This window comes from Miscanthus floridulus, chromosome 1, assembly GCF_019320115.1.
Source record: "Miscanthus floridulus cultivar M001 chromosome 1, ASM1932011v1, whole genome shotgun sequence".
NCBI lineage: Eukaryota > Viridiplantae > Streptophyta > Magnoliopsida > Poales > Poaceae > Miscanthus > Miscanthus floridulus.
Window position 1 is genome coordinate 141,416,664 of NC_089580.1, and position 15,793 is coordinate 141,432,456.

At 47.3% G+C, this 15,793-nt stretch overlaps 2 protein-coding genes and 1 pseudogene across 3 annotated transcripts; 1 reads left to right on the top strand and 2 right to left on the bottom strand.

The window, feature by feature from the left end:
• The window catches only part of LOC136464316 (wall-associated receptor kinase-like 6), a 59,087-nt pseudogene extending 58,349 nt beyond the window's left edge, over window positions 1-738 (bottom strand).
• Window positions 739-2,365: 1,627 nt separating this feature from the next.
• Window positions 2,366-3,088, bottom strand: LOC136464332 (uncharacterized). Its single transcript, XM_066463295.1, has one exon. It carries the CDS (start codon window positions 3,086-3,088, stop codon window positions 2,366-2,368), a length of 723 nt encoding a protein of 240 aa, XP_066319392.1.
• Window positions 3,089-7,069: 3,981 nt separating this feature from the next.
• On the top strand, window positions 7,070-9,332 carry LOC136495813 (F-box protein At5g39250-like). 2 transcript variants are annotated; one of them, XM_066491641.1, is made up of 3 exons: window positions 7,070-7,284; window positions 7,393-7,491; window positions 8,389-9,332. In XM_066491641.1, exon 3 carries the CDS (start codon window positions 8,446-8,448, stop codon window positions 9,196-9,198), a length of 753 nt encoding a protein of 250 aa, XP_066347738.1. In that variant the 5' UTR covers window positions 7,070-7,284; window positions 7,393-7,491; window positions 8,389-8,445; the 3' UTR covers window positions 9,199-9,332. The 2 variants fall into 2 exon arrangements, with proteins under 2 accessions (XP_066347738.1, XP_066347734.1); XM_066491637.1 differs by having other exon boundaries at window positions 7,431-7,491.
• The last annotated feature ends 6,461 nt before the right edge of the window (window positions 9,333-15,793 follow it).

Here is a 15,793-nt window from a genome sequence, read left to right on the forward strand (position 1 = left end):
CGGGGGGAGAGTGAGTGAGAGAGGAGTTGTGTGCATACCTTGTTTGCAATCATCAAGAAGGTATGGGTTGCCAGTTGCCACCATCAAAATTTCCAGAGAAAGCACAAGAGTAGCCTCCATTTTTTACATCCATGCGATCACTATTGCCACATGCATACTGTGTTTTATTATCCAACTGGGCTTGTTTGCAGTTGGTTCATCAGCGATGACAGTTGAGAGGTATGCGGATGAAGCAGCAACGATGCTTGCATTTATTTTATCAGACAATAGATCCATAATACTAAACTTATATGGACGGAAGCTTAAGAAAGCCTTGACGGTGATATCATGGAAGGGTTCTGGTACTGTATCGTTGTTGTTTACGATGGTCACTCTGAACCCTCGAAACGGCACCGGGAACGTGACAGTGCAGCAGCCCATGCCATTGCAGCTCCCTCCTTGTGTTGCTATGAGCATGGCCTCCATGGAGGAACACTTGATTGTGCAATGGTCTACAAGGTCACCGGTGTCTGGGTGGAACAAGTAGATCCCAATTCCGCAACCAAGGAACGCAAAGTAATTGTAAGACTCGATGTTGAGGTTACGCCCAGGAGACTGCCAGGACAAGTGGTCGTGGTCGGTGTCCAGTAGCTCGCCTATTCCTGAGGCAGGCGGTGATGCGGAGTCGATGTGTCGATGCGGCGCCGAGCTCGACGCCGCGGACGCCGGACTACCGGCCGTGGGAGTCGCCGTGGACATGTCAGCTGGTGGCGGCGGTGACGACGTCGATGGAGCAGGTGAGGCAGTCCCTAGTGCCGGCTCTGGTGCTGATGGTGGTGATCACCGCTGGCTCCTGAGGTTCGGATTCTTCAATGATGAAGCCGCCAGGATCGACGTCGTGCTCGTTGGCCCACGCCCACTGCGTCACTTCGTCGAAGATCACGTCGCGGCTAATGTGGACGCGCCTGGTTGTCGGATCGTAGACGCGATAGGCCTTGGAGCCAGGTTCGTAGCCGACGAAGATCATGCGCCGGCTGCGGTCGTCCAGCTTCTTCTGGTTCGGTGCGGTCACCTTGACATGGGCGACGCACCCGAACGTGCGAAGGTGGTGGACTGCCGGTGCGCTCCCGGTCCACAGCTCGTACGGCGTCTTCCCCTGGTTGGCCTTGCAGGATGTCCGGTTCAGGAGATACACAGCCGTCGTGACGGCCTCCCCCCAGAACACGCCGGGGAGCGCCTTGGCCTTCAACATGCTTCGCGCCGTGCCCACGACAGTTTGATTGCGTCGCTCGACGACACCGTTTTGTTGAGGCGTGTGCGGTGCCGTGAGTTCACGCCGGACGCCGAGATGGGAGCAGTAGTCGATGAAGTCCGCCGCGGCGAACTCGCCCCCGCGATCGGTACGCAGGGCAAGCAGCTTCTTCCTAGTCTTCCGTTCGGCTGCAGCTTGAATGTTCTTGATGGCGGCGGCAGCGGCGTCCTTGCTCGGCAACAAGGCGGTCCACATGTAACGTGAGAAATCGTCGACGAGCAAGAGAAAGTACCGGTTGCCGCTGGGTGTCGCCGGCGTGATGGGGTCGCAGAGGTCGTCATGGAGGAGTTGAAGCTGCTCGGTCGAGCGCCCGAGCGCCTTCTGCGGGAACGGCGCCCGGCGCTGCTTGCCGACGAGGCACGACTCACAGACTTGCTCCACCTGAGTGAGCGTGGGCAAACCGCGAACCAGCTCCTCGCGTGCCATCTTTCGGAGTGCGGTGAAGTTGGCGTGGCCGAACTGGGCGTGCTAGGTCCACGCCGCGTCGTCGGCGCGTGCGGCTAGGCAGACAAGGCGCGCGATGTTGACATCGAGCACGTACAGTCTGCCTGGGCTCCGTGGGATCCTGGCGAGCAGGCGATGCTCCTCATCACGCACGCGCATCATGCCATCCTCCACGAGCACCTGGTACCCCCCTTCGTCGAGCTGGCCGACGGAGATGATGTTGGCGGTGAGGCGCGGGAGATAGTAGACGTTGGGGAGCGACTGGTGCTCCCCGTTCTTGCAGGTGAATAGGACGGTGCCGCTACCCTCGATCTACGCGATGGAGCCGTCACCGAACCTGACGGAGCCGTGGACGTCGGAGTCGAGGTGGGCGAAGGCGGCTCTGGACCCGGACATGTGATTGGAGGCGCCGGTGTCCAGGATCCATCGCTTCGGATCTGGGTCTTGCACGCCGTCGAATGCGGCGAAGACCTTGAGCTCAGTGATGTGGATCTCGGTGGTCGATGTGGGCGACGGCGGCGGCGGCTTGTTGGGGAGAGCCGGCGGCGGAGGCGACTGGTTCTTCTCCTCATGGGTTGAAGCGATGGCCATCATGAGCGTGGCCTCTTCCTCCTGGGCCACATGGGCCTGCTAGGCCGGCTCCTCCTTCTTGCCACAGCGTGGACACGGCTCGTCCGGAGGTGCCCGGCCAGAGCTCGAGTTGCTGCGGGAGTCGCCTTTGCTGATTGAGCCGCGACCACGGCCTCTGCCGCGGCCTTTTCCCCGACCGCCGGAGCCAAAACCGCCGCGGCTGGACTCCGAGTCCTTCTTGTATCTCTCGACCCACTGCTCCTCTGTGAGAAGCAGTTTGCCGCTCGCGGTGTGTGCCGGGGCAGACTCGATGTCGTCGGCCACCTTGAGTCTTCCAGTCACTTCCTCAATGGACAGTTGAGAGATGTCAAGTAGGGTTTCGATTGAGATTACCAACTGCTTGTACCGCGGGCGGACGACGCGCAGGTACTTGGCCACCACTTTGGCGTCTGGCTCCGGGTCGCCGAGGGTTGCGAGACGTTGCACGATCCCTGTCAGGCGCAAGGCGAAGTCTTCGATCGGCTCGCCTTCCCGGAGCACGATGGACTCGTACTCGGCGAGCAGGTTCTGCGCTGTCGCCTTCCGCACCCGGTCGTCGCCGATGCGGAGGGTCTTGATGGCCTCCCAGGCCTCCTTCGCAGACTGCTTGGCCACCAAGATGGGGATCAACTCCGCCGGAACGCCGCTGCAGATCGCGTCCAGCGCGCTGCGGTCGTCGTCGTAGTCCACGTCGTCGTACTCGACGGTGTCCCACAGGTGGCGCGCTTGCATCTTCAGTTGCATTCGCAGCGACCACTCGTGGTAGTTGTTCTTCTCCAACTGCGGCTAGTTGCCGCCGCCGCCTTCCCGGACGATGCGCTCGATGACGACCTCCCGAGGATGTCGAGTGCGCGAACGGCGTGGAGCCCGGGAGTGACGCGGGGAACGGCGCGACGCTGGTGAGCGGCTACGTGAGGGGGCACGCGGTGGGGACTTGCCGCCGGATCCGCTGCCCTTTTTCTCCTTCTTGTCCGTCGACGGCGGCGAGTGTCCGCTCGGCTTCGTCGACATGACGTCGCAGGTCCCTCTCTCTCACGGCTCTGATACCACTTGTCAGAACTCGCACGGCGGTGAGCGCCGGCGATGATGAACACACGAGCACAGCAAGCTGGGAGCGAAGAACAAAAACGATCTGGACACAGAGATTTGGTGCTGCTCAAACGCAGCGTTTTCTGATGCACTTGTATTCTATTTATTGGAAAACAAGTAGGAGACATGCCGTGCTAAGCGCGCACGACGCGAGGAGTGCGCGCGTCCATCCCCACGCACCGCGTCGCCGGCTGTCGCTGCATGCTCTGGTTCGTGGCCGAGCGAGTCCAGGCCACGACGTCCTACGCGCGCGGAGTCCACATGCCGGATCCTGCGCGCATGCATTGCTGATAACAGAAACATGCAAACTATCTATCTATAGCACATAGGAGTATCTAACATATCAATGGTTATGTGGTGGACATTTGCAGGAACACTTGGGGGACTCATGTCGGTCCTTACCGGGTAACTTCTCATGGATGGACTTCTTGGGCAGGACTGATTGACTTGGATCAGGTAACACGTCCACACAGGTGTACAGAACATGTGTGAATGCGATGCCCAATTGTGTCTACTACTCCATGGTAATCTGATATTGCAATTCCAGTCTGGGCAGGTGCTGCACGCCTGCATCCAGGTCGTGTACATACTACATACTGGGGGTGACGTATGAGCAACTCTAACTTGTGAATTGGGGCTTTGAGGATCCACAGAGCATTATCACCACACATCTCGAAAGGAAACCAAATGTGAATTTCAATCCCTAGATTTCTACTGTTCAACGATGTGGTGGAGGTAGAAATGGAACACAGGAAGATGCAATCGAATTCCATCGAAAGACTCTTGTGGGAAAACACAAAAGCCATGTGCACGCGCACCGCGTGGATTCTGTATGGGGGGAGGGAGGATTTCTACCATGGGAGCAAGAGAGTCGCAGGTAGAGCAGAGGCTTAGGAGAGTTCTGGAGAAAACCGTAGTTTGCTGCTGCGGCCGTTGAAGCGCGCCGCAGCAGCAAGCCGTCGTTGGTGCCCACCGTCGAGGCGTGGGAGCGTGCCGACCGGCGCGCTGCAGCTGCTCCCGCCGCGGGCCACTCAAGCGAGTGCTCGGTTGTCGCCCAGACGCCCACGACGGCGACGATTGGACGAGGACCATGCCGGACAGGGCAGGGGCTCCTTCGTCCTTCCTGTTTAGCTCAAAAGCGCATTCCTGAGTCACGTTTCCCGTGAATGAACCAGTAAAAGCGTATCACACACACACACCCCACACACACACCTAAAAAAAATAATTCTTGGTGCATTGTCGAATAAAGTATCTAAAATTTAATGATACCAAATAAAAATATTATAAAAATTATGTTTCATGATAAATCTAATAATACCTACTTATAGTACAATAAATAATATTATTTTTTATACATATTTTATCAAACATGACGTACTTTAATATGACACTGTTTTAGAACTGCATTTTTTAGAACTAAGAGTGTATTTGGTTGAAGTACAGAGATGAAGGCGGGTTCATCCGACCTTTCTAAATAATAAAATGATCTCATTTCTATATTTAATTAAAGGATTAAGATTTAAGCCCTGTCTGCTACGACTTTACGCGGCTTGCTGCGACTCCTTTGTAGGAAGTCTGGAGGGGTTGGTGCCGCTTTTGTACTAAAGAACTGGAGAAGAAAAAAAAGTTTCTTCTATCATATGAGGAGTCAGAACCGGGCTTTTTAAGAGGAGTGGAAGCCCTAGGCCCCTAACAAAAGCATAGCCTATTCTATGTTCATACTGAGACGAAAACACTAAGCCCTCGTTTGGACGATTGAAATTGAATTCATTTTAATTATCATAATTTAGATATATATTAATTAAGTTAATATAGTTGTATGTGGATTATATTTGTATATTATTGTTGGCTATACGAGAGAGATACTTCTGTGTTGCATTTTTACCTTAAGGGAGCGAGTTGAAGAGCGTGTTATACGTTACAAAGTAGAAACATATACTGATGATCTATAAAATCAATTTTCATCTCTCGTCCTATAAATTTAAAATAGACTTATATGTGAACTTTGGATTCAAATTCTAAACCAATTGATCTAATTTATTAAGTAGATTTTAATTCCTCCAAATGAAAGGATCCAAATGACGTCACTATTTTAGGTTTGTTAGACAACCGTTAAGCAAGGCTCCTATGTTAGCCTCTTTCGTCTTCTTGTTTAGGGATGAAAATAAATCGGATACAGACGAATATTACCGATATTACATTTGTTTTCATATTTTTGTCCGAATTCGAATTCGAATACGGATAGGTATGTCGGATATGATACGATTGGATATCGACATCATAAATATACGATTTGAGTATTCGGATACGGATACGGATACGGATACGGTATCGGATGTTGGATATCCGGACTCGGATACGGACAGATCTCAACCCCTCTAAACGGATTCGGTTTCGAATACGGTCAGAAAATATCCGTACCATTTTCGTCCCTGTTCTTGTTCCTTTTTCTTTATCGTTTGCCTTCGATCCCGTCCACCATTGTCGCCCCTGCCATGGTCTTGTGCGCTCGCACCTGCCCCCATCCCTGCCTGACGCGACCCTTGCTATAGCTGTAGCCGCCACGGGCTTGCCCACCCCATCCACCAAGGCCAACGCCGGGGCGGGCTCTCCTAATCATGGCTTAGTGTCAGTTTCGTCCCAACATCATTAGAGATGTGCACTTATATTACGATCGGTGGAGTATATATATCCCTACGCCAAAGACTGAAATGTTCGATCACTGCTCACAGGTCCACACCCAGTACCAATGATCCTCTGTTAAGAGCTCACGCATCCGTGTCCTATCCGATTTAGATGTAAAGACCATGTTCGTATCCGGTATGAAGTCTCGTATCATCATGAGGTGACCAAACCAATTTTATTATGTTTCTATAAACGAAAGGCATGTTTAGATTCTCATTTTAACCAAAACTTTTGCTGGTTTATCCTATTTTTTTGACAAAATGGATCTAAACACCATAGACAAAACACAGCAAAACTTGAGCTACAAAACTTTTGGTATTTAGGACCCAAGAGGTCAAAAACTAGGCAAAAAAACGTCTTGGGAGCGCGTGCTGTGTCTGCATGGCTAAAGTTTTGCTATACATCTAAACACTAAATACTAAAAGTTTAAATGACAAATTTTGCAGCAAAAGATTATGAGCAAAAGTTTTGCCATTCCAAAACCCCTAGATCTACAATGGCCGCATCAAGCTAACAAAATACTATAAATTAGGCCCTGTTTAGTTTCTAATTTTTTTTTTTGCCTCCTACAGTAAAAGAGCATGTTTGACATATGCATGGGTACTAAATGTAGACGAAAAAAAAACTAATTGCACAGTTCTAGGTAAAATCACGAGACGAATCTTTTAAGCCTAATTAGTCCATGAAAAGCCTCGAATCTTTTAAGCCTAATTAGTCCATGAAAAGGCTTAAGTGCTACAGTAACCCGCATGTGCTAATGACCGATTAATTAATATCATTAAATTCGTCTCGCAGTTTCTTAATGGGTTCTATAATTTGTTTTTTTATTAGTATCTAAAAACCCCTCCCAACATTCTTTCGAGACATCCAATATGACACCCAAAAATTTTCGCTCACCAACTAAACACACCCTTAATCGAACAAAACACTCGGACTTCAGCCCTGATTTACGCCGGCCGGACCAGGATCCGTGTAGCTACCGCCTACTGCAGCTTTTAGTCTTTTCTTCTGCCGTCAATCCGGCGTGCGCGCTCTCTCTCGTGCGGCTACTGGGCGACCGCCGACGCCGACGCCGACGCCCTACGCCTAGGTGCCCGGATTTTTTACGGTCCCTTCGCCAGCCTTCGTCGCGTCCTTCGCCGGCGACGAGCACCCACCACCACCAGGTATGCGCACCCTTTTCTTTCCGTTCCTGCTGTGCGAAACTGAGCACGTGAACCCTAACTTAAGCTATTTGGCTATTTGTATTCGGATCTGATCTAATACATGTCTAGTAACTTCGATTATTTTGCACAAATTATTGGGTGCACAGTGCTTTACTAGGTCCGCCCCTGGAGAAGACTAGGATATTTTGCATACATAGAGGATCATCTGTAAGTTAAATCTTCTGAATTCTGGATCCAACATTTGTACCATACTGGTGAATCTACCCCTTGCTCTACCTTTGAGTCTTGTTTGAATTAACTTTTGTCTCCCCACCATGCAATAGTTTCGTTTGATGAATTCAGGGGAATGGTGATGCTCATTTTCTGAAGCACCGTTCCCCTTTTTTTATTTTCAAAGGTACCATGCTTACATAATGATGATTTATTAGAAATTAATGACTGGGGTCAAGATGTGTGAAACTGTGAAGAGCTTGTGTTCTTCGGCAGGGTCTGTGCTTCAGAGTAAATCTGCTGATTAACCACACACCCAAAAGGGCAAATGAAGTGATTTTTGAAGATTTGATTTATTTACTCTATAAAAGGGCATAATCTTGTGATACTGAGAATGATTCCTCAACAATATTAATAACTTCAAGTTTTTCCTTGATGTTGAACTTCTACCTCCATGCCTCCATTGTGTCAGTGGATATTGATTTGGTGCTCTGTCCCTATCATCTAGTTGTGGTGATGGGGTTCAGGCATTCCCTAGTTGAACCCCCCTCAGTCACCCCACCCACCACGGTTGGAAGACCCCATTGTGATTAACCATTAATTCTGGTTGACCTTACATCTCTAAATTCTTGCTTTTCATGGAATTTGGATGCTATTCTTACCGTGACTACATATATAAAGCAGCAACCGCTATTCCATGCACTGCTGAAGTGCCTTTCTATGTTTTTCCCTGTTTGTCATCTTCGTTCAATTAATATGAGTGTATTACAGTGAAAGTGAAGTACTGAACATAGGGGTATTGTTACTCTTGTTTTTTGGTGCTCACGAGTTAGTTAGTATCTTTTGACAATTTAATGAGGCATGTCTGATTGCTTCTTCTGTTTCTTTCCCCAGAATCTTGCCTCCTGGAGGTGTAGAGGACATTCAGTTTCGTTCAGTTCTTGGATAGCAATGGCAAGTGAATTTCCTGATGAAGTTCTTAAGTCTGTTTTCCCATTATTGGATGGGAAAGATCTAGTATTCTGCATGCTCGTGTGCCATCAATGGCGTGAAATCGCAAAGGATGATTACTTCTGGAAATGCATTTGCTCACGGAAGTGGCCGTCCATTTGCAAACTGCCCCCTTCTGACGCAAACTACAAAAAGCTTTATTTAACCTTCTCCAAGCCACGGGAGATGCAGAACCTTTCTGTACCAAGACTCACATTCGAGGATATTGTTTTCTATATTGATATGTGGCTTGAAGGATCACTCATCTTTTCTCAAGCAGTTTCAGGCTCCACCCTCCGAGCAGGCCTACAGTGCGCTCCCCGTGGCATTCCAGATATACTTGCAGCACATTTGAATTCCCAAGACTGCATCCTGATGCTTGAAGTGGAGCCCAAGCTGTCAATTCCCATGGGGCCAACCATCACTATATCTGTTCTTGCCCACCGCAAGGATTCGAACAAGATGGCTTGCATCATAAATAAGTCAACATTTGATTACATTGACAGTAATGCATCTCGTGCTCTGGCTTATGAGTATCTCAGGTTTTCACCCAGACACCCATTCATATCCGACATTCGGGCATGGATGTCATTGCTTTTCCTGTACAAAGGAGCAAACCTCATTGAGGTGTTTGGTATTGAGCTAGATTTCTGTGACGTGGCAAGGTCAGAGAATGAAATATTGTGGCTTCTAGATATGCTTGATTGGAAATAGAGTCCCCCCCCCCCCCCCCCTCTGGGATTTGACACATGTAAAGCATGTTCATGGTTGTTTTATCCTTTCCTGTTGGAGCATGTATGCTACTGAACTATATTATCTCTTGGAAAAACTGGAATAAATGCATGTGCTAACAGTTATTTCACAGGTTTTTTCTCCTGAAATTGTTGCTCATCTTCACATAGCATTCAGTGACCGGTTTCTTTTACGATGTCATATGATTTCACAGATTATGCAGTTGTTCATTGTAAGTTTTGTGTGTTGACTCTGAAAAAAAATGTGAAATTTACTATATCCAGTGTCCCTATGTCAGACTCTTGTAAAGTCTGAAAATAGCATGGCAGCTATATATAAGATAAATTTCACTAAAAATATTTGAGAAAAATATCGACAAAGTGCTATCTATTGCCTGAAGTAAGAACATAGCCCTTCTCAGAACCCTCGGTTTCTGATGTTATATAGGTTTCTATTCATGGAAAAAAGATAGATTATTTCTGTTTTGACGATGATGTGGAATCACGGTCTTATCCCTAATTATTTGGTATGCTATTTGAGTACAATATACTCCTATTTGGGTTATCTCCTATACCTACAGACACAGAATGCAGGTGTAAGATCACTGTCAGGACTCAGCGTGTCTTGTCATGGCGACATAAGGAGTTCGGAATGCATCACTTCCATGCTCTCCTTTTGTCAATATAAATAGGTAAATGGAAAACGACCCCTATCCTTAAAATGCCATCTAAAACAATTAGGGCTGGGCTTGTTTAGATGCCCATGCATCCACCTCAATTGTCTGTGCTAATTGTTTCACACAATCGTGGCAGAACCGCCTAATCTAATGCCTCCCAGAAGTACTTGTCTTTCATTAGACACTAAGTATTCAAGGGAGGACACTAAATTATGCAGTTATGTCGAGCACACCCTATGGGAGAACCTGAAAATCCACATTTTCAACAGAATCATAAATGGGAGAATAAAGCTTACAACATTTTAGCCATTTCTTACATCACTTTTCATGCAACATCAAAGTATAATATTATTATTTATAACAACGGAATATAATCATGTTATCAGAGTTTCAGCGGAAGTAAAATCATTTAATAACAAATTAAACCTTAACATGATGATCTGTTATATACATCATAACAGGTTATAAATTTTCCATTGTAAAACATTTTGGGTGGAAGTTTCAAATAAACTCTATGTCCGCAACGTTAAGGAAATCCTCGCTGAGCCCACCAGGAGGTTTCCACACACAAGTGTCAGCTCCACATGTTCCTGTCACCTGCAACAGGGTAGAACAAACCCTGAGTACTCAATTGTATTCCGCAAGACTTATCCGTCAGAGGAAAGAAAAGACTCTAAGGATATGCAAGGCTATCTGGCTTGTGGTTTTATTGCATCTGCAGAAAGCATTACTAAGCGTGCATTCTTATATTCAATTTTAGTAGCAGTCATCATTAGTTCATTAACCAACAATTCTATGTAAGAACCTATGCTACTTTCAAGCAGATGGTAAGCAATCAGAACCATTTTACCATCTTCTATATTCCAGTTCTTACTACGGTGCTAGATTGTAGACAAGTCGTACCGGATTACTTGGCGATTCGTGAATCAATGTGCCTAGCTGGGTACCCAAAACACACGTCCCACTTGTACCCCAGGCACAAATAGGACCAATCCACCACTCTCCTATCAAGGGGTCTAGGTCCCGTCCAAACTTGGACTCCAAGCCCCCCACACCTGAGTCCCGGACTCAGTGTGATGCTTAGACCTCCACCATCCCTGCCTCCAATCAGTCGGTCCGGAAAGAGTCGGAACCCACGACAAGAGAGCAATGAGCCTTCCCTACTCCCATAAATAAGTATGTGATCAGGATAATAAGTCTGTGACCTGACTAGAACCCAATGCAATGGCCGGTCCTTAACCGACACGGACAGGGAAAACAGTGTAACCAAGCTATGCCTCATTGCCCGCAGGACACAACCTCTTACACCCACTAATACCTGTACTATATCCCTGCCCAGTCTCCATTTTCTTTCACCATTTATATTCTATGTGACAGTAATATAATAACAACAATAATATATTTCCTATCTCTCGTGAGTGACAGGCAATCACTCGACTTCTATCGGAGTCCTGTAGCATAGCAATCTACATGATTCTGTCATACTAGTAAGACTCATAGGATAAGGATATATATATGCAAGTGGGTTTCATTCTGCTTAAACTTAATGCACAAGCATAAAATAAAGTGCAGAATAATAAGTGTTATGCACCGGGGCTTGCCTGGGTAAGATATAACCAAAAGATTAGCATTCTATCGTGGTGACACGGCCATCCATGTATCCGTTGCTCCTATTTTCCCTAGATGACTTTATGGTCCGTCGTTGTGCCTATTTTGATATTCGTGGACACGACGCGGAAATATAAATAATCACGATAATCGCAACTCTAAAATGTAGTTACACTACTAGCTAACGAGTCGGTCTTAATGACTAGCGTACTAGGCCACGTATCCACGTTGTTAAACAATGCGCTAATTTCCTACAATGTTTTAGCTATAAAATCCCTAGGTGTTTCTTTATTTTCTTTTATTTACTATATGTATAAACTAAGGCTCATTAGATACCTCAGCAAACTAATTATTCAGAAGCTACAAAAAAAATTCAGTGAGCACTTAATAATGTTAGGAATCTACTATAAACATTTTCAGAGCCAATGCTACTATCAATTCATCACAATAATTCCTACAAGTTTATGTTTTGACATTACTAAGTGCTTCCAATCAACTAAATTACTCTTAAAAGTTCTATGAAGCTATATGAACAAAATACACTAACAGATAGATCATGATTTTAGAAGCTTAACAAAATTAGTTTCACAATTTTTAGACATCTACAAAAAATTATCTTGAATTTACAATTTCACCTTAGAAACTAATTTGGAAAAAACCCTTTAGAAAACAAAAAGGACGGTGACAGCAATTTGGCCCAGCGGCCCATTCGGAGCGCGGCGCGCGCAGCAGCTGGCCCAGCAGTGGCCCAAGACGGGGGAGCCCGCGCACGCGCCCATGTTTTAGCAAAATAGCCCCTGGCCTGACCGGATATTACGCGACGCCACTGCGTACTATTGCACCAGAGAAACTCTATGCAATGAGCACCCCCAACAAACCTATCTACACATTGACCCGGTCCCCGATGCCTCCGTGCACGGCTACGTGGCTCCGATCGACACCGCCTGGCCATGCCGGCCCACCGCGAGCCACATCGACGCACTCACCGGGCCGACGAGCATCGCAAAGCCAGCGCGGGACCCTGAGCGGCGACCAGAAGCTAAATGATGACTTCTATGCGCCGTCCACGCTGACAGAGTAACCTCCACGGCGGCGCACTCGTTCCGACAAAACTAAGATCTAGAGAAATGATGGAGGCTTTAGGGAAGCAGAAGGGGACTACCATGAAACCAGTCGTGCAATCTGCTGAGGAGGAGGGCGATCGAGGAACCCTTGCCACGTACGCCCGCACCACGCGGCGATGCTCCGAGGCCGACATCGGCGCGTCAGCACATCGACGATGCACGCCCTGGCCAAACGGAAGCGAGCACCAGATCGAGGGGATCCACACCAGCTCAGAAACACCATCAATTAGGTTCATTCCCCACGGAGTGGGACTTACACCAAACCCCTTGGCTGCGGTGGCGCCCATGGCCGGCGACGACCAAAACGCCAAATTTGCCACCTCCCAAGTTCACCTGTGCCTAGGTACGATTGTGTCAGCTAGCTGGATGTCCTATCAAGCTGCAGGAGTGCTGAATCGGGGGAGAAACCACGACCACGCGTGAAGTTGCAAAGTCACGTGGCTCCGGTGGCGGCAAGATAGACAGAGCAGCGGCTACAAGGCTCGAACAACCTCGACCAAGGCTGCGTTAAATGAACGTGTTGATGCAAAAGTGGATCTGCAAACACAAAGGGCTAATACCCGAATCGATATCCAAAGCGTGCCAGTCGATTTGACCTGTTAATCGACAAGGATGAAGATACGAGCACTTTGGTCCTGACAACAGCGATACGCCCGGAAGTCACGGCCAAGAGGTACTCACGCGGAACTCTTAAAAGAAAAAATATGCAAATTGACGAAGTCGCCGAAAAGTAAGTAGATGCAAATAGGAGTAAAAATTGGTTTTGATATTGATTGATATATCTTACATTGCCCCTCAATCTATATTTATACCCTGATCTAAAGAGACATAACCAAATACGACTAGGACACCAAGTCCATATCTAAGGAAACACGTGACTCTTACATGAATCATACTCTAACAAATATAGAAAAGGAAATCAACTCCTATCTATTTCCCTGTCCGCCTCAATTACGATGGAATTCTCACCGACCTCCTTTTCCATCGACATACTTCCTGTTTCATCGGCAGTAGTTTTCAAGCCTTCCTTCATTGGCATCGACAATAACATCTCCAACCTTATCGGCAACGCCCGAGTCTAAATCAACCTTTCCATCGATCACCACCATTCATCGGCAACCATCTTTATAAGCTGATTTTCATCGGCTGTCAGCGTATACAGTAACTTTCCTCCTGCCGATTAGCCCACTCTGATCATTTTGCCACGTGCAAAAAACGGTGTCAACACATGCCCCCCAATTTCGGAGTATAAAACCATTAATGCTCTGAAATTTACTCCAGATAACGTTTGCCTTCGCCCAATTACCGTAACTCATCCTCCAAGCCAAAACTTGATCTGTTATCAAATCTAATCAAATCTAGTCCTGATTCACGTACCTCAGTAAATATCGCATAATTTCCAACCACTCTTGCCCTGATTATGGTTAAGATACCGAAACAATAATCCATCGGCAAGATCCTAACATAATAATGCCGCCATTTTCAGAATTAAAATATCCTGTACCGAGATCTCTTCCAAGTCATGATTACTTGCCATCAAATCATCTGTACAATCCCTTGATTATCGTGCGAACAGTTAAGTCCAGAATACCCCTACTCTAAGCGGCTTATAAATAGATTTCTCTGGAACGCTCGTCTTCTACCCTCAGACTCCAATCTTTGACATTCTCTCTTTCCGGCGGCGACTCCGACGAACAACTGCGCGACCTCAACCAACAAGAACTTTTCTCCAGCGTCAACCTCGAGTCTCCAGCTTGTGCCCCCATCTACCTCAAGATAATGGCAATCAACTTCGACGTCCCTGCGATTCGTTCCACTTCCGTTACTTTTTACCTCGATTCCTCTGGTCTTTGCGAGTTCATACAGTTGGTAATTTTTCTCCTTTTCTTTGTTTTTGGATCCTCTAAACTTAGGAACTTCGTAACAAATTAGTTATTCCAACCGATCAGCCGCATTTCCAATGCCTAGGACCAATGGGCAACCCAGATCCAACCGATCTAATTAATGCAGAGATTAACAGAATCCCTTTTAGAGCCCAAAATTTCTCTCTGAATTTATGGAAAGGTACATTCCGATCTTGGCCCAAAACCACCAAAGGGTGGAAAGATTGGTACTTGAGGGTCAACAGGTCGATGCAAGTACACTGGGCAGAACGGAAGCTAGACCAATGCATTAGGCTATCCATTGCCGATATGCAAAAGAACGAGTCAATGATGATTGCAGATGCTTACTTCTGGTCAGACACAACAAACACTTTTATGTTTGGACATGGCCCATCTACTCCCACACTTGCCGATGTCTACATGCTCACTAGCTTGGACATTTCAACTGCCGATGAAGGCTCCATCTATGGCAGAAAATCTGAATATAGGGTGAATACCCGCAACATCGGCGGTTGGACGGGATATATTCAAGAATGCCAGAGGACCGAGACAGTTAACCAGAGGGAACATGCCACATTCTTGAATATGTGGTTAGAAAAATTTATCTTCTGTGGTCGATCAGTAGGACCAACCAACGCCTTCCTCCCTGTGGCCGAACTTTTGGCCAATGGTGTAAGGTTCCCTCTTGGCCGATACCTTCTGAGCTCCACTTATCATCTTCTTCATCAAGTGTCTCAGAAACTTTTGCTTGGCGAACCCATCAGCAACTTAGGAGGCCCGTGGTGGTTTATCAACATGTGGCTAAATGCCCATATGCACAAACATTTGCAATGGGACTTCTTTGCCCAACAATTCCCACGAGAAATTGCTGAAGACCACGTGCTTGGGGATGAGGAATCGGCAACACGCTCACCCCTCAATTTTGGTGAAGCCATAATTGTCCTCCCTGGAACAGAGGCCAATGAAGACCAGATCGGCAGATTCTTCCAAAGCTTCTACAATGGTCTTTCTCATGATCATAGGGCCTAGGTACCTTATATTGACGAAGAAAACAGATTCACCCTTCTTTTCAACTTTGCCGATGACACTCTGAATCAAGATAATGAACTCATGATGGCCATCATTACTCCCAGGGCAATCCCAGTAAACACATTCGGTAGCGGGAAAAACACCAATATCACGTATGAATTTTACAATCCATCGGCAGTATCCCGTCAATTGGCTTTTGGGCAACTGCCAATCAAACTTTGTTTTGCCGATGTGATCAAACCCAGAGAAACAATCAC